This window comes from Chlorocebus sabaeus, chromosome 11 (genome assembly GCF_047675955.1).
Source record: "Chlorocebus sabaeus isolate Y175 chromosome 11, mChlSab1.0.hap1, whole genome shotgun sequence".
NCBI classification, from domain to species: domain Eukaryota; kingdom Metazoa; phylum Chordata; class Mammalia; order Primates; family Cercopithecidae; genus Chlorocebus; species Chlorocebus sabaeus.
In genome coordinates, this window is record NC_132914.1 from 98,407,658 (window position 1) to 98,430,006 (window position 22,349).

General features: G+C 39.8%; 1 protein-coding gene across 7 annotated transcripts in view; it reads left to right on the forward strand.

Annotated features, from left to right (window-relative positions):
- ANO4 (anoctamin 4) overlaps positions 1-22,349 on the forward strand; it is a 417,600-nt gene that overhangs the window by 353,254 nt on the left and 41,997 nt on the right. For 6 of the 7 annotated variants that reach the window (XM_008004386.3, XM_008004385.3, XM_008004387.3 and 3 more), the window contains 3 exons: positions 9,074-9,156; positions 13,424-13,564; positions 16,379-16,543. In XM_008004386.3, the coding sequence (XP_008002577.3) occupies positions 9,074-9,156; positions 13,424-13,564; positions 16,379-16,543 (389 nt within the window). The remainder of the gene's footprint in view (positions 1-9,073; positions 9,157-13,423; positions 13,565-16,378; positions 16,544-22,349) is intronic. The other variant, XM_037996641.2, reaches the window with a different exon arrangement.

Below are 22,349 nucleotides of genomic sequence, written 5' to 3' on the forward strand. Positions count from 1 at the left end.
TAGTCCATGTTCATAGATTGGAAGAATCAATATTGTTAAGATGCCCACACTACCCAAAGCAATCTACAGATTCAATGCAATCCCTATAAAAATACCAATTACATGCTTCACAGAAATAGAAAAAATAATCCTAAAATTTTTGTGGAATCACAAAAGACTCAGAATAGCCACAGTTATCCTGAGCAAAAACAATAAAACTGGAAGAATCACATTACCTGACCTTAAATTACACTGTAGATCTATAGTAACCAAAAAAGCCAAGTACTAGCATAAAAAACAGACACATAGACCAATAGGATACAATAGAGAGCCCCAAAACAAATCCACACACTTACAGTGAACTCATTTTTGACAAAGGTGCCAAGAATATACATTGGGGAAAAGTCTCTTCAATAAATCGTTCTGGGAAAGCTGGATATCCATATGCAGAATATGAAACTAGATCCTTATCTTTCCCCGTATACAAAAAAAATCAAATCAAAATGGATTAAAGACTTGAATATAAGACCTCGAACTATGAAACTACTAAAAGAAAGTATTGGGGAACTCTCCAAGACATGAAACTGAGAAGAGATTTCTTGAGTAATACCCTACAAGAACAGTCAACCAAAGCATTAAAAATGGACAAATGGGATCACATCATGTTAAAAAGCTTCTGCACAGCAAAGGAAACAATCAAAGTGAAAAGACAACCCACAGAATGGGAGAAAATATTTGTAAACTATCAATCTGACAAGGGATTAATAACCAGAATATATAAGCAGCTCAAACTACTTTGTAGGAAAAAGACCTAATAATACTGTTTAAAAATAGGCAAAAAGTTGAATGAACATTTCTCAAAAGAAGGCCTACAAATGGCAAACAGGCATATGAAGAAGCGCTCAATATCATTGCTCATCATAGGAATGCACTCAAAACTACAATGAGATATCATCTCTCCCCAGTTAAAATGGCTTTTATCCAAAAGCCTGGCAACAACAAATTCTGGGAAGGATATGGAGAAGAGGGAACATTTCTACACTGATGGTGGGGATATAAAATTAGTACAACCACTGTGAAGAAAAGTTTCGAGGTTCCTCACAAACAAAAATAGTGCTACCGTATGATCCAGCAATCTCATTGTCAGGTATATATTCAAAAGAAAGGAAATCAGTATATTGAAGAGATATCTGCACTCCTATGCTTGCTCTAGCACTGTTCACAATAGCCAAGATTTGGAGGCAACCTAAGTGTCCATCAGCAGATATATGAATAAAGAAAATGTGGCCCTTATACTCAATGAAGTACTAGTCAGCCATAAAAAGAAAAAAAGAATGAGATCCTGTCGTTTACAACAACATGGATGGAACTGGAAGTCATGTTAAGTGACATAAGCCAGGCACAGAAAGACAAACTTCACATGTAGTTCTCACTTATTTGTGAGATCCAAAAGTGAAAACAATTGTACTCATAGGGGTAGAGAATAGAAAGATGGTTACCACAGGCTGGGAAGGATAGTGTGGTGGGGGTGGAGGGGTGAAGGGGAGAGGGGATGGTTAATGAGTACACAAACAAATAGAATGAATAAGACCTAGTACTTGATAGCACAACATGGAGACTATAGTCAATAATAATTTAACTGTACTTTTTAAAGTAACTAAAATAATATAATTGGATTGTTTGTAACACAAAGGACAAATGCTTGAGGGGATAGATACCCAATTTTCCATGATGTGATTATAATGCATTGTGTGCCTGTAGCAGAATATCTCATGTACCCCATAAATATATATACCTACTGTGTACCCACAAAAATTTTTTTAAAAATTAAATGAAAAAAGGTACAGCATTTTAATACTTTCTTGGAACCTAAGATATGCATCTGAAAGGGGAGTTTTTACTGTATGTAAGTCTATCTAAATGCCTTAGTAACATGATGAATGGTACAGTGTTTTTTCCTCCCTATTTGCAGAATATTAATCCTTGCTATGTTTTCCAGAAAAACCCTGTATTAGGATGAGTAAAGTTAGCTGCTATAATACACAAACATCACAACACGGTGTTTGATAGAGCCCAGTCAGATGTTCCTGGTTGGCAGATGGTTTTCCTTATGATCATTCATATGGGTGGATGAGTTCCTTCCATCTTGTGGCTGCGTCCCCTTCTGGATCTTCAGCATTCTCTCTCTTCATTCAGCTAAAGTATAAAGGGAGCACAGGGAAGATATACCTACTTCTTAAATCTTTGTCCAAAAATGACATATATCACTTCTTACTTTCCATCAGCCTAAACTTGGTTTGTGGACACATCTGAGATAAAGGCTGCAAAAATATAATTGAACTATGATGAGGAGGCTAAGAAATCATTTTGGTAAATATATAGCAGCCTGCCACAAATTTATTTTAAATTGATAATAATTATTCTATTTAAGAAAATACCATAAAACCCTAGAAGAAAACCTAGGCAATACCATTCAGGACATAGGCATGGGCAAAGACTTCATGACTAAAACACCAAAAGCAATGGCAACAAAAGTCAAAATTGACAAGTGGGATCTAATTAAACTAAAGAGCTTCTGCATAGCAAAAGAAACTACCATCAGAGTGAACAGGCAGCCTACAGAATGGGAGAAAATTTTTGCAATCTACCCAACTGACAAAAGGCTAATATCATATCCAGAATCTACAAAGAACTTAAACAAATTTAGAAGAAGAAGAAAAAAAAACCCATCAAAAAGTGGGTAAAGGATACAAAAAGACACTCTCAAAATAAGACATTTATGCAGCCAACAGACACATGAAAAAATCCTCATCAATCACTGGCCAGCAGAGGAATGCAAATCAAAACCACAATGAGATACCATCTCACAACAGTTAGAATGGCGATCATTAAAAAGTCAGGAAACAACAGATGCTGGAGAGCATGTGGAGAAAAAGGAAAGCTTTTACACTGTTCAACCGTTGTGGAAGACAGTGTGGTGATTCCTCAAGGATCTAGAACTAGAAATACCATTTGACCCAGCAATCCCATTACTGGGTATATACCCAAAAGATTATAAATCATGCTACTATAAAGACACATGTACACGTATGTTTATTGTGGCACCATTCACAATAGCAAAGACTTGGAAACAACCCAAATGTCCATCAATGATAGACTGGATTAAGAAAATGTGGCACATATACACCATGGAATACTATGCAGCCATAAAAAAGGATGAATTCATGTCCTTTACAGGGACATGGATGAAGCTGGAAACCATCATTCTCAGCAAACTATCACAAGGACAGAAAACCAAACACTGCATGTTCTCACTCATAGGTGGGAATTGAACAATGAGAACACTTGGACACAGGGCGGGGAACATCACACCCCAAGGCCTGTCGTGGGGTGAGGGGCAGGGGGAGGGATAGCATTAGGATAAATACCTAATGTAAATGACGAGTTAATGAGTGCAGCAAACCAACATGGCACATGTATACCTATGTAACAAACCTGCACGTTGTGCACATGTACCCTAGAACTTAAAGTATAATTTAAAAAAAAGAAGAAAATAATAGGGTGTGGCCTGAAGAACATTCAGTCCTGTCCCTTTTGTGTCCGTGATGGGCTTCATGAGACACCCTTCTCAACGGTCTGTGATTCTGAGCCAAGAGTGTCCCAGTATCTGAACACTAACCTACCTGAACACTACCCCGATCCTACCTTTGCTTAGAGAGTGGAATCCTCAGATTTTCCTATTATGTCCACTAACGTTGTAAGAAAATTGCTATTTGGGACTGGCATTAACACCTCAGGTGAACTTTATTCGTGAGTAGGTTTTTATTTTTATTTTTATTTGTGAGTAGGTAGGTACATGGTGAAGGTGAAGGTAGAAAATGTAGCGGAAAAAGCATGTGAAACTCTGTCTTGTAAATACAATTAATCGAGTGTCGGATGTTGTGGCTTGAGAGTGTCCTTTTCTAAGATCTGTGAGGGAAATGGTAGACAGGTTGTTTCACCTTCATGCCTTCAATGCAGTGTCTCAGTGACCAGGTGACTTCGTCTCCGTTAAGGTAAAGTGCCTGTGTTCGTTAAGATAAGGTTAGATCACTGTAGCCCAAAGGCCTAACATCATTCACTGGCGTTAAAAAACACAGAAATTAATTTCTATCGTATATAAAAGCATGAAGTGAGCATTCCAGGCTGGCAGACAACTCCACTCTACATGATCACTCAGGGACTCATGTTCCTACAAAAGAGCTGTTTTCCCATATCCCCAGACCTTGTCGTCACTTTCACAGTCTCACTGGGTCACCTCGGTTCTACCCATCCAGAAGGGGAAAGTGGATATGGAAAAAGCATCCCGCGATGTTTTAAGAAGTCAACAAGCAAGTACTACACATCATATCACCTGTGCTCATATTTCACTGCTAAGAACTATCCTTTGGCCACATCTAATGCAAGGGTATCTGGGAAATGCAATATATATAGGCAACCATATTCTCAGCAACAATCATTTTATTGTGGAGGAAAGAAAGAAAGAATCTTAGAGGACAGTGGGTAGTCTCTGCCACAGGGTCCATACAACCAAATAATGGGAGTGATAGAACAGAATCACGCTTTTATTGCAAGACAAAAGAGAAGCATAGGAAGTTTCAAACTTTGATATTATTATTAAGTTATTTAATAGTCCCTGGTATGTAAGGCATTCAGAAAATATAGCTGCATATTCTTCAAATTCATATCTTAATTTCTTATAAGCATATGAAAATACTTAGAAAATTTAGAATAGTTTTCCACATTTGCTTTCATTCTCAGGACAGCATTTCATTTATGCATTTACTGAGCCTCTCTGTGTGCCAGTTGCTGTGCTAGACTCTGAAGGTATAAAGACAACTAAGATACAGCTCTGTTCTCAAGAAGTCCACAAACTAGCGAGAGATAGGATCCAGGTTTGGGTTTGTATTGGTTTTGTTTTTACAGTGCTGAATGGTGTGATTAGTGCTGACCTAGAGTTGTGTGCACAACTCAGCATGGGTGCACAGGGATGATTCAGGGGGTGTAGTTACAGAACACACGGGGCTAAACCTGAAAGTGAGGGTGGGAGTTGACCAGATGGACCCAAATAGGAAAAAACATTACTAGCTAAGGAAATGGTGTGGGCAAAACTGAGAAAGTATAAAACAGCTCATGTGTGAAAGTGTTAGTGAGTTAGCCTGGAGTCTGAGGTGCGTCAGGGCAGAGCAAGTTGGGCTTATGAGCTTTGCATCCTGAGCCGCTAACAGATTTTATTCTACAGGCGATGTGGCTCCACTGATTCCCAGGACACTTGGTTGGATCTAGATTTAGAGAAATCATTAGCAACATAAAATGATAGATTGGAATCTAAGGAGTTCAAAATGCCAGCAGTAAGGCTAAGCGTGCTGATGCTTTAGCTGAGAAAACTCTTGTGGAAAGAGTTCCATGTACCAAAAGAAAAATAAAACCTTGACAAAACTCTTAGGAATTTCGTCTTTTGAGAATAAAGCCATAAAAGAAATACACTTTTTAATCAAACTTATGGTGCCAGGTGGTGTAAGAGAAATATATATGTGTGTATATATATACACGTACACACACACACATATATATTTATATAAAACATAAAGATAGATATATATACATAACAAAAATATGTATAGCATAAACCAGCTTTGAAGGAGACAAGAAAGTGTGAACTCATGACATAAGACACTGTATAACTAGGCACACTGAAAGTGCAGGGGCTCCCAAGGCTGTGAGTATTCAGAGGAGGGAGTTTAAACCATGGCGTAATGAGGGATTGGAACTTTGCCTTGGAAAGAGACAACGTGTCTTGGTTTGGTTACGTTTCGTAGGTACAGATAGAAGCAGATTCTTCTTCCTCAGATGAATGGGCATTTCACACAAAGACACCGACAAGGGAATGACAGTTGCACAAGCAGCTAATTTCTCTTTCTCTTCCTCTTGAGTACTATAATGGAGGAAGGGAGAGTATTACTAGCCAAAGAAGGGAATATTATAGTGTGAATATTTATGTCCCCCCAAATTCATATGTTGAAATCCTATTCTTTAAGGTGAAGGTGTGAGTAAGGGGGGCCTCTGGAAAGTGATTAGGGCATGAGACAAAGCCCTCATGGTTGGATTATTGCACTTACAAAAGAGACCCCAGAGAGCTACCTACGTCTCCCACTGTGTAAGGGCACAGCTGGCGGGTACCATCTATGAGCCAGAAAGCGACCCTCACCAGACACCAAATCTGCTGGTGCCTTGATCTTGGATTTCCCAGTCTCCAGACCAGTGAGAAATAAATTTCTGTTGTTTATAAGCTACCCAGTTTATGGTATTTTGTTACAGCAGCCTGAACAGACCAACACAGGGAATTAATGGTTAGAATCTCTGTGTCCTCCAGGCAGGATTCAGCAGGAATCCTGAGGAAGGGTGATGGACTAATTGTGACAGCCACTGGCTCATCTTAGAAGCCACTTCCCTCAGATGAGAACCATAGAGGGTTGATAGGGCTTAGTGAGAGCAGCTGCCAGTAAGACAGACTGGATGTGAATCCTGTGGCCTGAGGCTGTCCCAGAATGGTCCCTCATCAAGTGTCTTTGTGCCCATGGGGGTACCTTCCTGAATTTTTATGGAAAATAGCCACGTATTCAGGAGCTGGGCCACTCGTCTCTTCAAGGACAGGGAGACTCTAGAGACCAAGGAGGGAAAGTCTTTATAAAGTGGCATTTGCTTGAGGGGCTAGAGGACCTGATAAAGGAAAGACCCTAGGGACTCTGTGCAAAGACAGTTTGGTGAGGCAGAGGGCAAGCGTGCAGAAAAGAGTTAATACAGCAGGCCTGCTTTAGAAAGGCCTGCTTGCAAGGGTGGCCATTGGCTGGTATCTGGGAACCTGGCTTTCAAGACAGTTTCCGCCACCCTGACTGCTAAGAATAACTTGTGATGCATCAACTACATGTGCAAACAATACAATTTATGCTTTCTTCCTAGAACTCTGGAATTTTAGTATGTGCTAGGCAGCTGGTGCCTATGTGACCAGCCCCCAATAAAAACCCTGGGCACTGAGTTTCTAACCAGCTTCCCTGTCAAACTGCATTTCACATGTGTTGTCACAGCTCGTTGCGGAGGAATTAAGTACATCCTGAGTGACTTCACTGGGAGACGACTCTTGGAAGCTTGTCCTGTTTCCTCTCTACTTTGCTCCAGGCACCTTTTCCCTTTGCAGATTTTGCTTTATAGTGTTTCATTGTAATAAATCTTAGCCATCAGTACAACTGTATTCTGTGTCCTGTGAATCTTCCTAGTAAATCAAACCTGGGGATGGCTTTGGGGATCCCTGAGACAGCCAGACTCACTGGAAGGACTCCAGTCGAAAACAGCTGCTCAGCATTGACACAAATAAACACATATATTTGTTTTAATTTCTATCTTCCAGAATAAGACATTTGATTATTTTAGGTGTATCTTCCTTAATAACTGTAACTACTCAGAATCTTTCAGATTTTAGAAAGGTACTGAATATACCATATATTATTAAATGTCCCAGGAGGCCTGGGGAGTACATACTAATGTACTCAAATACATTAGTATGGCTGCTTTTAATACATGAAAAGTCTCACTAAGGGTAATAAATAGAGGTTATATGTAGCCTCACATCAGTCCAGGTCAGGGCTCGCCACCAGATGAGTTTGTGCCAAACTCAGGGGGCAAAGCACTTAAAATTTTTAGAGCATTTTGAATTTTGGCATTGCAGATAAGGGATTGTGGACCTATATTACCCTCCTTCTTTTGCTTATCCAGAAATTAAGGCTTTGAAAAGGTAATTGATTTGCCAACAGTAGCACAGCTTGTATCTGATCTGGATTTCAAATTTAGGACTGTCTAGGCTGCATGCCCAAGAACTCTTATCTATCACTCTATACTGTCTTTCTAGCTACTTATTTTAAGAATATGTCTTCAGTGTCTGAATACTACTAAGGAGGAGGTAATGTGTGAACAAGGGAGAATAGAAAAGAAGAAAGTAATTATATTTTTTGACATGGCCATGTACATACTTACTTTCCTTCATGAAATGGATTCCTAATATCTAACTTATTTTTACCTTCTGTAAGTCTAACTGCATGACAAAGCCCATAAGAGAAATATCCACCCATTCTCTCTCCTAGGGTGTGTCTGTTATATCCTTATAGTCATTCTCAGAGTAAGTGTGAGTGAGGCAGTGTGTGTGTGTCTGTATGCGTGTGTGTGTGCCCCTGCATTTGCATTGTGCCTTCCAAGGCAGCAGAAGTGTGTCTTGTGTCTTATTTTCTCTCTCTCTCACTTTTATTGCATGATGCTCAGTAATTCATTTAAGTTGATACGCTTTTATGGAATTGAGTAGAAAATTATCTTGGCTGAATGAAGATAACTCCCAGATTTCTCTGCATGGGGAGGCCAGCCACCTCCCACTTACTGGAGAAAGTTCTTAATAGACTTACCCACTTTTATCCTCACTGTGGCAACAAAGAGATGGTTTGGAGAAAAGAGAAACAACAGGAATCCTTCCAATAAAATAGGAAAATATATTTTACATAGGTATTTGCTGTGAGGAGGATTTGAAGGGACAGGAAATCACTACCAATTACATGTGAACTGTCAAGTTTCATTTTGACTTTTCTGCTCCTACCTGCCTCTCACTTTAAAAAACAAGGGCTTGCTTACCCATGTTTAGGCAATAGAAAAAATAAAATAAAATAAAAATAAATGCTTATCAATTAGATAGATGTCGGTAATCCAGTTTTCTGAATCCTCACATCCCAGAATGTAAGAATTTGTCATTCTTATAAGTCTGTTCTGCCTGAACTTGTAAATCAGCTTAATTTAATTCTAAGTGAAATCTCTCATTTTTCATTATGTTTGACACAAGCTTAGTAATTCCCAGAAAGTAGTCCTTGTGAAATGAAGTTTAGCTGGAAATTCTGATATTCAAGGATGCTTACACTAACAACTGTCATTCTTGGCAATGGCTTCATTATTCAGTGACACAGTTAAGAGCCTTGTTTTACTTTTATTCAAAAATGTCTTTGTCTTTCTCTGCTTGTTCCAGCAACAGTTTTCCTGGAGTTTTGGAAAAGACGGCGAGCAGTAATTGCTTATGACTGGGATTTGATAGACTGGGAGGAAGAGGAGGTTTGTATCATTTACCTCAGAATGTTTTGAAAAGCAAATCACCCGGAACCACACGACACCCCCGAATCGTCACTCTCTGTTCTGTGACGGAAGTTAGGTGTGCTCATAAAGCATTTTCAATTGCCTTTTCAGAAAATGTCAAGCAGTAGAAAAAGGGACTGACAATTTTTTTAAATTTTTGATTCCTTAGTGGAATGAAATCCCTTGATTAAGTGAAGAATTCCACTTGTCGGTAGAGGCACCAGAAGAATTGGTGGTGTAGTTGTTTTTGTTTTTGTTTTCATTTTCTTAAAAATCATCCTTTTTTCTTTAACTTCAGCAGAAAAAGAGCATTCATTTGACATCTCCAGGTACATGGAAGCAATCCTTCCAAGAGAATTACCCCAAGGCAATGCGTCTGTGAGCAGCACCCAGGACAGTGCCCAGGTGTGCACAGGCTCTGAAGTATGATATCAAGTGTTCAGTACTGAGGAGAATCTACTCTGAAGCGGCCACCTTAGGAGACGTGGCTAAATGGACGGCCAGCTCTAGACAAAACTGCCAAGGAGGGCCAGACTCAGTCCCATCACTCTCCCTTAGCGTCTTCTAGGCCAGTCCATCGTGCTCCTCCTGACCTGTCTGGTTCTGATACTCTCTTCTTGCCCCCATTCCTGTTGGAAGTCTCAAGTACCTACACGGGGCATGGTCACCACGGTCCCCTCTTGGATCCTGCTTCCCTTGACAGTTGGTCCAGGTCTCAGCCCCGCTCTCCTCCCTCACGTTCATTATCTCTTACCCCTCCTGAGTCTTATTTCCTCAGAGCCTTGCTGTGTCAGTAAATCAGATAAACTACTCATATATGTGTAATGTGATCATGGCTATTAATGTGTTTTGCTTGAAGGGAACACGTGTGTATATTTTCATGTGTCAAAAGGAATCTTTCAGAAATATGAATGATGTGAATTTTAGCCCTGTGGTAGGCTTGGTGGGGGAAGTAATTTTGAGAGGTATTTTTGTTGTTGTTTGTTTTCTTCAAACTCTGCCTCCTGAATGGCTGCCTGTCCCCCTTCTCCCATGAACATGTTTGGGTAGTTTTTTGGTTTGGTTTGGTTTGGTTTGGTTTTGAATGTATTTAAGGTGTACAACAGGAGGTTTTGATACATGATACTGGGATTTTCAGCAATCCTTGTTCTCCTGATAAGGCTTTCTCCCATGTTTTTATAAATATTCTCCAGGCCAGGTGCGGTGACTCACGCCTGTAATCCCAGCACTTTGGGAGGCCAAGGTGGGGGTACCACTTTAGGCCAGGAGGAGGATTTGAGGATAGCTTATAGATGGCCATCTTCTCCCTGTGTCTTTAGGCCAGGAGTTCGAGACCAGCCTGGCCAATATGGTGAAACCCCATCGCTACTAAAAACACAAAAATTAGCTGGGTGTGGTGGCACATACCTGTGATCCCAGCTACTTGGGAGGTTGAGGCACAAGAATTGCTTGAACCCAGAAGGCGGAGATTGCAGTGAGCCAAGATTGCACCACTGCACTCCAGCCTGAGTGACAGAGTGAGACCCTGTCTCAAATAAATAAATATATGTGTGTGTGTATATATATATTTTTTCTAGTTTCTAGGTGTGTGTGTATATATATATGTGTGTGTGTGTGTGTGTATATATATATATTCTAGGTTTGAAGAAGCTTCCCAGGCTATGACACATATTGGTAGCAGCAGGGCTGTATTCAGAGCTTCCTCTTATGTGGTGCCATTCTACTGTTTCTGGTTACATGTGTTCATGGGAACAGTTCCCAGTGGGATGGAAAATGTTTTTTCCTGGAAATCACCTTGGGCAGTTTACTTCACCTTTGGACTTTAAAAATCTCTAATGAAAAGAAGTGGGACTAAATTTTCCCCTTCTATCTGTAAAGTGTGGCCCTATTTGAGTAACTTTGACCAAATCAGTCTACAATCATTGTTGGCATTTGTGGTGGGCCCCTGATGTGGGCACCCTTCTGGGGAACGTATGTATCCCTTATAAGTCTGGAGCCTTCTGTCTTCCCAGCCCCTGATAAAAAGTGCAGAGTGCTGAATTGTCCTCTCACTCTGCATACCCTTGTACAGGAGCCTACATACATAGCCGTTCCCAGCTTGGGATTCCTTGTGGAAATGCCTCACTTCTAGCCCATGGTTTCCACCTTATTGTGCAGAAAAACCCAGACTCGCTGCAGACCTTCTGGGGCAACCTTGCACATTAGTTTGTCAGGGCTGCCATAACAAAGTACCACAGACTGGGTGGCTTCAACAATAGAAACTTACATGCTCACAGTTCCAGAGGCTAGAAGTCCAAGCCAAGATGTCAACGGGGTTGGTTCTTTCTGAGAACCATCAGGGAAGGATCTGTTCTAGGCCTCTCTTCTTGGCTTATAGATGGCTATCTTCTCCCTGTGTCTTCACATCGTCTTCCCCCTGGGTGTCTCTGTGTCCAAATTTCCTGTTCTTATAAAGACGCCCGTCATATTGGAGTAGGGTCCATCCTAATGACCTCATTTGAACTTAATTATCTCTATAAAAAAAACCTGTTTCCACATATGGTCACATTCAGTACTGGGGGTTAGGACTTCAGCAGATGAATTTGGGGGAAGCAGGACACAATTTGACTTATAACACCCAGTGATATGGTTTGGCTGTGTCCCCACCCAAATCTCATCTTTAGTTGTAGCTCCCATAGTCCCCATGTGTTGGGGGATGGACCTGCTGGGAGGTAATTGAATCATAGGGGTGGGTTTTTCCTGTGCTGTTCTCATTGATAGTGAATAAGTCTCATGAGATCTGATGGTTTTATAAGGGGGACATCCCCTGCACATGCTCCCTCTTGCCTGCCGCCATGTAAGATGTGTCTTTGCTCCTCCTTCGCCTTTCACCATGACTGTGAGGTCTCCCCAGCCATGTGGAACTGTGAAAGTCCATTAACCCTCTTTTTCTTTATAACTTACCGAGTCTTGGGTATTTCTTCATAGCAGTATGAAAATGGACAGAAACATCCAGGAACACAGCCATGATTGACCTCAGTTCTTGGATGACTAGCTCAAGGGCTCTTGATGACATTTACGGCCTATTAAATTGGAAATTTCCCAAAGAAGCAGAAAATTCTGAGTCTGCTATGTTTATCTCCTCAAGTGTAACTGCCTAAAATGAGTGAAAGTCAGAGCCTGCTCCTAATGTATCTCCTGCTGATCTTACCCATGACCTGCCCCTGAGGGAAGTCCAGCCTTAGGCTAATTCAGTGGCAGGAGCCAGGCTGAGCCATGTGAAGGCTACCCTTCACGCTACATGGGCAGGCGGCTACCAAACTGGGCTCACTCCCTGTGACCTCTCTTCTGCCAGCTCGTTCCTTGCTTTCTGTCAGTACCTTCATCCGAATCTTGACCATTTCTGCCTGGATTAACTCAATCTCCGTTTCAGCAGGGTTTCTGCTCATTTACTATCCTCTCCCGAAACTCTCAAACATAATGCATGCTTAATTAACGGGAACCACATCAGTGTCCCCTCTTGCTGATTGCCTTTTCCTAATCCCATAATTGCATTTTAGTCAGAAGCTTTTCACATTCGGGAGGCTCAGCTAAATGAATAAAATCTCAGTTTGATTTAGAATTGGAGGAACCTTGATTTCAACTGGTTTTGAAAGGTGCTTACGTTGTTTTCAATTAAGAATTAAGAATATACCTAAAGTCTATTGGTTAAAGATGAATGACTCCTATAGGAACTTATTAAAAAGTAGATTCACCATGTTTTTAGTGAACTAAATCTAAAAATGCAAAAACAAAATTGCAGGAGAAAACTAAGAATTATATTGTCATTATAACTTACAAAATGGATTTTGAACATTTTCCTGTAGAGAAGGCTTCTTTGTCCTGGTGTTTCTTATCACTCTCTGGTAATAAAAGTAAAAGCTTATTAGTTGTTCCAAACTATTAGGACAAGACAGCTTGTCCCTTTTAAAATACCATTCTCAGGGTTTTCTTTCTTCAAGCATAGTTTTATAAGATAACAGATAAATGTAACTGTTAGCCCAAATTTCTTTGCTTTTGATGATAGTAAATCTTGATCTTCACTCTAGATTTTCTTCAAGTGGCCAATTTTCAAACATTTAAGCCTGGGCACCCAAGTCGACTTCATTGGTTGACTAATTAGTGTGGCAGCTGTTGACTCTGTTTTATGGTGGGGTAAAATGATATTTCTTTTCTTACCGTGTTTGCATCTCTTTAGTGCATTAAAATGTGTCTGCTTGTCCTTTAGGAAGAAATACGACCCCAGTTTGAAGCCAAGTATTCCAAGAAAGAGCGGATGAATCCAATTTCTGGAAAGCCAGAACCTTATCAAGCATTTACAGATAAATGCAGCAGACTTATCGTTTCTGCATCTGGAATATTTTTTATGGTTTGAAACTTTAAAAAATTTTTGTTTCATAAAGTACAAACCTATAGCATAATAGCAGTAATCATACTGGGTATTTGCATAGTTCTACAAAATATTTTTGCACTTTGTTATTTATTCCTCACAGTAACTTTGTTTGGTGGTCAGGGATGGTGTTGCTATCCCCATATTGCAGATGGAACAACTGAGACTCCAACAGGTTATGGGACTTGCCCAAGGTCAGCCAGTAAGTAGCTAAGAGCCAAGACCCTCTAATCTGATGTTCTTTCCTCTTGCCATATTCTACTATGTGATGCTGAAAGAAGTCGAAAATGTGAGACAGGATCTACAGCAGTGTTTTTCAAACTTTTCACCGTGCCCATACAGTAAGAAATATATTCTCTGTCATAACCCTGAATATGCCAAGCAAATAGATGTATAAAACAGTGTAAGTAAAACAGTGCTCACCTTTATAATATGCATAAGCTCTGATTTTGTTTTATTATAGTATATTTTTAGTGACAGATTAGTCTCCTAAAATTAATTTCCTGACTCACTAATGATCATGTCAGTTTGAAAAACAGACCTGAATTTCTAGCTTTTCCTAAAAATCTGTCTTAGTAATGAAGTTTAACACTGTTAATTTAACTTTAACACTGTTAATTACTGAACAAAACATATGCAGATGTTTCTAAAATGTCATTTTAGAAAAATAAAGGACTATTAGGATCCTCGTTTCCTTTTTTCCAGTGATGAGTATGTAAATATATGCCTAGACCATTAGAGTAGGAAGGACAAGACTATAGCAAATCCAGACAGTCTACTCCCTTTTGCCAGTGAAGAAACTGGGGAGATGAAGGGCAGGGTAGCTTACCCAGACTCTTTGGCTCAGGCCAAGAATCAAATCCATGCCTGTCTACAGATACTGCTTTTAAGCATTTGTGTCACACTTTGCCTTCTATGTACATATTCATATTTATTGTATTGTTTCTTACAAAGACTCATAGACATAGATTAAGCTTTCTTGTTCTATGAATGGGGAATCTGGAACACAGGAGGCTGGAGCTATGGAGAGGACAAACTTGCCCAAGGTCACACTGCTGGGTGACAGCTCAGCTAAGGCTCTGATCTGTCCTCTGACTTTGAATCCAGCCAGCTGTCCATCCTACCTTATTGGCATCCTTGTCTGAATTTCAGCATAGCTTTTACCTGTCTCCTGATCAATAGCACTACAATTAAGATCTGGACAGGTTTTTGTTTATTTTATTGTTATTTTGGCCAGTCTGAGCTAGGACTTGTTCTTGAGCTTTTAGAACATATTTCCCTTAAAAGTAAGCAGAAAATAAATTTTGTGCAAACCAGGAATACTTTTGTGAAGAAAGGAATCTCTAAATCAGCAGAGGCCTCCCTGAGACCTGGCTTCAAAGTCTAGCCTTTGATAATTAAGTGGGTTAAGGTCTCTAAGACATGTTAATATTAGATGAATCACCTAATGAAAGTCGCAAAACTTTTTGGAGTCTCAGATTTGCATTAAAGTCGGCCCTATGTGTTCTGTGGGTTCTGCATTTATGAATTCAACCGACCACAGATGGAAATTGTTTTTAAAAAAGGTTGGTTGTAGCTGTACTGAACATGTCACTTATTTCCTAAACAATACAGTATAACTATTTACATAATATTTACATTGTATCAGGTATTATAAGTAATATAGAGATGATTTAAAGTATATGGGAGGTTGTGTACAGGTTATATGCAAATACTACACTATTTTATAGAAGGAATTTAAGCATCTGTGGATTTTGGTATCGTGGTGTTGGGGGGTGGTCCTGGGCCAATCCCTCATGAGGATACTGAGGGACAACTGCATGTCGTAGAGAAAGAAGATATGCTGTATCATTCTCAAATGCCATGAAATCTTCAGGGAAACATGCTTCAGTCTGTGTGAATATCAGATTAACAAGATATATACCTATCACACGGTTCACTCAACAGCAAGTAACCGAGCACTTACTATGCACTTGTAATTATGCTAAGGTGCTGTAGAAACCATGTGAGCAAAACAGACTCCTTCCCTGTCCTCATGGAGCTTACTTTCTAGAAGCGGGGACTGAGAATAGTCAAACTGATTGTTAGAAATTATAAGTAGTGTCCTGAAAAAAGATGTACCCATATGGTATGGGTACCGTATGACAACACTAACAACAAATAGTCTGGGAGTCATGAAGAACTTTTATTATGAAGTGGTATTTGAGCTGAGAAGTGAGGATGAGTAGGTGTTAACTAGGCCGTGTATGTGTGTGTGTGTGTGTGTGTGTGTGTATGTGTGTGTTCTGCAAGAGGTTGGGATAGTCTTGACAATTAAGGGTGCTTAACTCATTTGATGTAATGAGAGAAGCTGTGGGGACCCCAGAGGAAGGAAGAATGGTGCCCAGAGGGGATAGAGAGGGTCTTGCAGGCTGCATAAAGGTTTTGCTTTTATCCTAGAATAATAGGAAACCAATAAACAATTTTAAACCAAAAAGTGACATGATAGGATTTCCATATGAATATTTGTCCATCTGCTCAGTGTATATTCTGCTTTAAAAAGTGTTACCCCATAGCTTACATAGATTTTCAACTTTCAAGCAATGCAGTTCTTTTATTTTAATAAGAAAGAAAATAGAAAAAGACAAGAGAAAGTATTAACCACAATGAAAAGTGTACATTTGAGTGTGGTCTCTTGAGCAGTACTACCATGGCATTACTTCCTTTTCCTATCAGAGGATGTTCCAAGAATGTGAATCCTCTTCCTGTAACATTCCACCAAGGGGTTCACTGGGTGTCTTGTCTTCCTGCCAGATCTGCGTGGTGATTGCTGCCGTGTTCGGAATCGTCATTTACCGGGTGGTGACTGTCAGCACTTTCGCTGCCTTTAAGTGGGCGTTAATCAGGAATAACTCTCAGGTAGCAACCACAGGGACTGCTGTGTGCATCAACTTTTGTATCATTATGTTGCTGAACGTGGTAAGTGAGCTGCAGTGGCTAACCAAATGGATCAAAATGTGTGGGCTGCAAGTGGTAGTTTTCTTCTGTGGCTAAAGGGGATCTGGCCTCAGAGAGGTGGGCCATTCATAGCACTGATGTCCTGGCAGCAAAGTGCCTGGCATGAAGATGCACTTGAGTCTGGGTGCTTAAACGTCTTGATTCAAATCTAGACTCCAGGATTTTCTGCAGAATAAGATTGGGCAAAGCACATAACCTCTCTGAACATCAGTTCCCTTATTTATCCAATAAGATAATATTGTATACTCCTTAAGTAAATTTAGACAAAGAATTTAGAACACTCAGAACCTGTGACACAGCTTTGCAATGTTGGTTCCCGTTACTTTTTGATTATCAGTGATAGGAAGATACACAGTATCCAAAACATTCCTGGCTAGGTACAGGGGCTCATGCATATAATACCAGCATTTTGGGAGGCTGAGGTCACAGGATCGTTTGAGCCCAGGAGTTCAAGACCAGCCTGGGTAACATAGTGGGACCTTGTCTCTACAAAAAAAAAAAAAAAAAAAAAAAAAAAAAAATTAATTAGCTGGTCATGGTGGTGTGCCCCTGTAGTCCCAGCTGCTTTGTGGGACTGAGGTGGGAAGATCACTTGGTTCAGGAAAGTGAAGGCTTCAGTGAGCAGTGACAGGGCCACTGCAGTCAGCCTGGATGACAGAGGGAGACCCTGTCTCAAAAAAACACAAAAACAAACAAAAACCAACGCATTCCTTGATATAACCCTGCAAGGAAACCCTCAAGCTGGTACATATTGCTTTTGTTGATTTCCAGGATTTTTCAGATAGCATATTTCAGCCCAGATTTCTTTCCTGAATCCCCAAACTCACATGTTAAACTGCCTGCTTGACCATCTCAACCTAACATTTTCAAACCCAACTCCCCATCTTTCCTCCAGAATCAGCTCCTCCCACAGCCTTCCTAATTGTACTTGCTCAGACTAAAAGTCTTGGCATTCTTCTGGACTCCTCTATTTCTCTGGCTGTCCAAATGTATCCAGAATTTGATCCCTTTCTGCACATCCCAAAGTCCCACCCTGGTCCAAGTCTGCAGTGTCTCTTACCAAGATTATTGCAGCAGATTCCTAACTGGTCTCCCAGCTTCCACATTGCTCCCTTCAATCTAGGCTCAACATGGAAGCCAGAGAGAGCTTCTTACATGTAAGTCAGTTCACATGGCTCCTGTGTTCACAAGGTGAAGTGGCTTTCCTCTCTCTCACAGTAAAAGCCTGCGAAGCCACATCTACACGGTGGCCTCACAAGCTTTCGCTCATCTGGCCTGTGTAACATCTGTGACCTCATCTTTTCCCTTACTCACCCTGATTCACCTGCTCCAGCCGCACTTGTCCTTTTGATGCTCTCACCCCAGGACTTTTTTATTTGCTGTTCTCTCTGCCTGGAGCCTTTTCCTCCCACAGGGTCTGCATCGCTTAGTCCCTCACCTCCTTCCAGTCTTTGTTCAAATGTCACTTCTCTAGTAAATGCTTCCCTGGTCACTCTGTTTTAAATCGCAGCCCACTCCTGCTATCTGACAATTTCCCATCTGCTTGCCTGCGTTTTCTCTATAGTGTTTATCACCATCTAATATGCTATATATTTTACCTATTTATTTTGTTTATTATCTGCCATTTCTTTTGGAATGTAGGCCCATAAGGGCAGAACCTTTTCTTTATTTTTGTTTGTTTGTTTGTTTTTCACTGTTGTTATTCCCTAGGGTCTGGAACAGGGCCTGGCACATAGTAGATGCTCTGTAAATTGTTGTTGCTATTTTTTGTAGAACAAAAGTAGTGTCTGACATGGTCAGCCGCTGAGGTCAACCTATACATAAAAATATGGCCAGGCACTGTGGCTCCTTCCTGTAATCCCAGCACCACATCTCTACCAAAAAGTTTTTTTTTTTAATTAGCCAGGTGGCACACCTGTAGTCTCAGCTCCTTGGGAGGCTGAGATGGGAGGATCACTTGAGCCTAGGAGTTCACGACTGCAGTGAGTCATGATTGCACCACTGAACCCTAGCCTGGGTGACAGAGCAAGGACCTGTGAAAAATAAAAAAATTTTAAAAGCTGATCTTAAAGGTTTGTAGTGTAAATAAGTCAAACATTGTACATAGAGTGCCAAGGACAGTTGTTAGGCATGGAGTAGATGTTCAATTAATTATAGTTCCCCTATCCTTATTTATACTGCATCTTAAATCTGGCCCATAAAGCTGAAATGCTTACATCATTGGAAAAAGATTTTCCAAAGGCCAACTAATTTAATACTGTTATCCATACCGGTTTATCTATTTAGCTTGTCATTTCTAGTTCTTTAAACAATCCTGAGTTCCATAACCAATTAAACTTGAGTGATTCCTAAGAGAATTCAACCTACCCAATAACAAAGAATTAAATTTTTGATTCCTTGGTTAACTAGTAATCAATGAGCTAATTAAATGCAGGTAGCTCATTATTAGTATTAAAATACATAAAACATCTTTATTGACTGGGCACAGTGGCTCACGCCTATAATCCCAGCACTTTGGGAGGCCGAGGCGGGTGGATCACGAGGTCAGGAGATCAAGACCATCCTGGCTAACACCGTGAAACCCCGTCTCTACTAAAAATACAAAAAATTAGCAGGTGTGGTGGCAGGCGCCTGTAGTCCCAGCACTTCGGGAGGCGGAGGCAGGAGAATGGCGTGAATCCGGGAGGCGGAGCTTGCAGGGAGTGGAGATCATGCCACTGCACTCCAGCCTGGGTGACAGAGTGACTCCGTCTCAAAAAAAAAAAAAAAAAAATATATATATATATATGTACACACACACACATATATACACACACACACACACGTGTATTTATATATATATATATAAAATAAAATAAATTTTTATTATTTTAGGAAAAAGTTTCAAGACTCAGAAGTAATAAAAAAAGGGCAATTACTGGTCATTTTGACATGATGTTTGTGTGACAGCTTAGCAAGTGGAGATTGAAAGTATATGGTTAGCACTCCCTGTACCTCTCCCTTTTGACCCCTCACCAGGACGTGGTCTCAGTATTAATTGTGGAATACATATTGTAGGTGGAGAAGGATTCCCAGTGAAATTAAGCAAACAGCCATAGGTGAGATGTTCTGCATCCAGTTAGGATGCAGTGAATTAATGCCTCCTGTATTCTTATCATCTCTTTCCTCCAATGTCTTAAAATTTAATTTATACCTCTTCTTAAGAAATAAATGCGTATATACAGGAAGCGAATCTGTAAATATACACTTGCCCATATGTTTCGAGCAGGTGCCAGTGTTGTCAGAGTAAAACACTTCATTTAACTAGAAATCATTGATCCAGCAATCTCTACTTCAAGACACAGCCAAGATAAGAGGAAGTAAACAAATTCAAAATGAAGACGGGAGCATAGGGAGTGGCCAAATTACGTAGCTACTGGTGTTACAAAGCACCTGCTATATGCTGGGAGCTAGGCTGCGAGACATTTTACATCTTTTCTCTCCCAGAGTGTTTCAGACTAGCCAACATGGAGGAGGTAGAGTTCACACTCTAAAGCTAACACGTATTATCCTTAGGGACCCTTGTGATTTTTCATTTATTTTAGATACAACATGAACATCTTTGGTACTCTGATTTTCAGCCAACGTCAAACTAGAATAACGTAAAGTTGCTAACACAAGAATACTGATGAGAACAGGGAATGACAAGCCATAGCAAAGAGAAGGAAAGAAAAGAAAAAGTGTACATAAGAACTCTTAAAGCAGCATCAGCCAGGACCTCTCTGTGCAGGGGCCAGTTACCTTTCCCTCCTCAGCTATCTCGGATGACATCTCATCCCCGCACACACATTTACCCTCCTGTCCTATGCCCTGAAGTTTCGCGGGTTCCATTATGAGGGCAACCAAATGTATAATATAGTTTGAATGATTTCATCAGAATATCTTAAAAAAAATTTTTAAGTCCTTTCTATCAGCATAACGGATGACAGACTAATGGTTGTAACATATCTTTGACCAGTTCAGAAGTAAACTCTCCAGTGGCTTCTGAAATTACTCAATGCGAGATATTATCATGATCCAATATAGACTTTTTACAGCTGTCTATTGTTTTCAACTACTTAAAATATTGACCATACTTTTCTTCCAAAGATAATCATTATTTAGACATTATTAATACTTTTTATTAACTAAATATAAAAACCTTGAGAGCTAGATTAAAGACTCTGATTTGTAAATAATATAATTATTATAAATCACCCATCCCATTTCTGACTTTTTGCTAGATTCATCCAGCGCTAACTAAAAAAACAGATCTTTATCAGATGCCAAGTTTCTAATGGATTTGATGATATGTGTTTACTTTTATACAGTATGCACTTTAAAAATAAAATTTATATTATTTTACAAAAGTCATCTAAGTCCTAATGAAATATTATGCCTCTTAATGGCTGGTTAAGGGGCACTTAGTAGTTTACATTTTATTCCATGTCTTGAAAAATAAATATTTCAAAGATAGAGTGAATAGAAGTGAATAGGATGGAATTTCTTGTTTTGATCATATTACCTCAATTCTGTTCTGCTTCACTAGTGACCAAAAAACATCCCAATATGGTGGTTGCAAGCCAAATAGGCCAACAAAGGCTATATTCCAGGAATAGACTAAAAAGTTATTATCATCCTTTTTATCCAGCCATGCCAATATGAATCAGATATTTAATTATACTGTAAACAGTGAAAAACACACCTCATCTTCCAAAAAAAAGTAAACCAGAAAATATAGCTTGCATCAGAGCAAGTCCACATATATTGATCAGACTGACAAGATAAAAGTAGAAGTACACATAGCTTCCTTTTGGACATATCTATAAGATCAGAAAGCTTTCTGCCAGTTACAGATATTCACAATCAGAATTTGCAGCATCTAGTTTGGAAACTTAGATTTTCTGCTGCTCTTAGCAGAACAAACTTCCCGTGGTTTATCTCTCAACCATCTAATGAGACATCAGACATTTTTCCAGAAACCACTTATGTGGAGCTCTCTGAGCGGCCTTGAGTCCCTCTGTGTCTGTACCCTTCCCTCCTGTGTCCTGTCCAAAGTCTCACAGTCCATATCCATATATATATATATCTCCTTCAACATATATATAAAGTAGTCACAGATGCCATGGATCCCTACTGTGTCCCCGTATGCTTTACCTTATTTTTCACAAGGTTAATATTACTCATATGTTGACTCTTATGTTGTTCCTTTTTTAAAAATTCCAATGTTTTCAGTGTTCACACCCATGTAACAAAGGCATATCCTCAGCTCCAAGGGCCTTTTAGATCTGTGTGCAAAGTGAGGTACTGTGACAAATAGACATCATTGTGAAAGATACAAAAGATAAACCAGTTAATCAAGAATTGTGTTTTTGAGAAAGGTTGTCTCATCAGTCAAATTAACTTTCCCTGATAATTACATAATCAAATAATTGGAATGTTACAGTGCCTTCGTAATACATTGTAATATTAAAATATATTTGATTAGAACATCTGTTCTTATCTGTTGTTTATGAGGATATTATTTTTATGATTAAATGGGTATGACTAACCTATGCCACAAGGTTTCTTACAGAAAATGACACCAATCTCCATTACCGTTGGACTCCAAGAGTCTGAGATTTCTAGACACAAGATTTGGTCCTATGGCCATCTTAATATATCCTAATATAGCAAACCATAGTTGTTGCTAAAAGTTTGGAGGCATACGTACAGATTATGTTGTTTATTTCTGTAATTAGCAGAAATC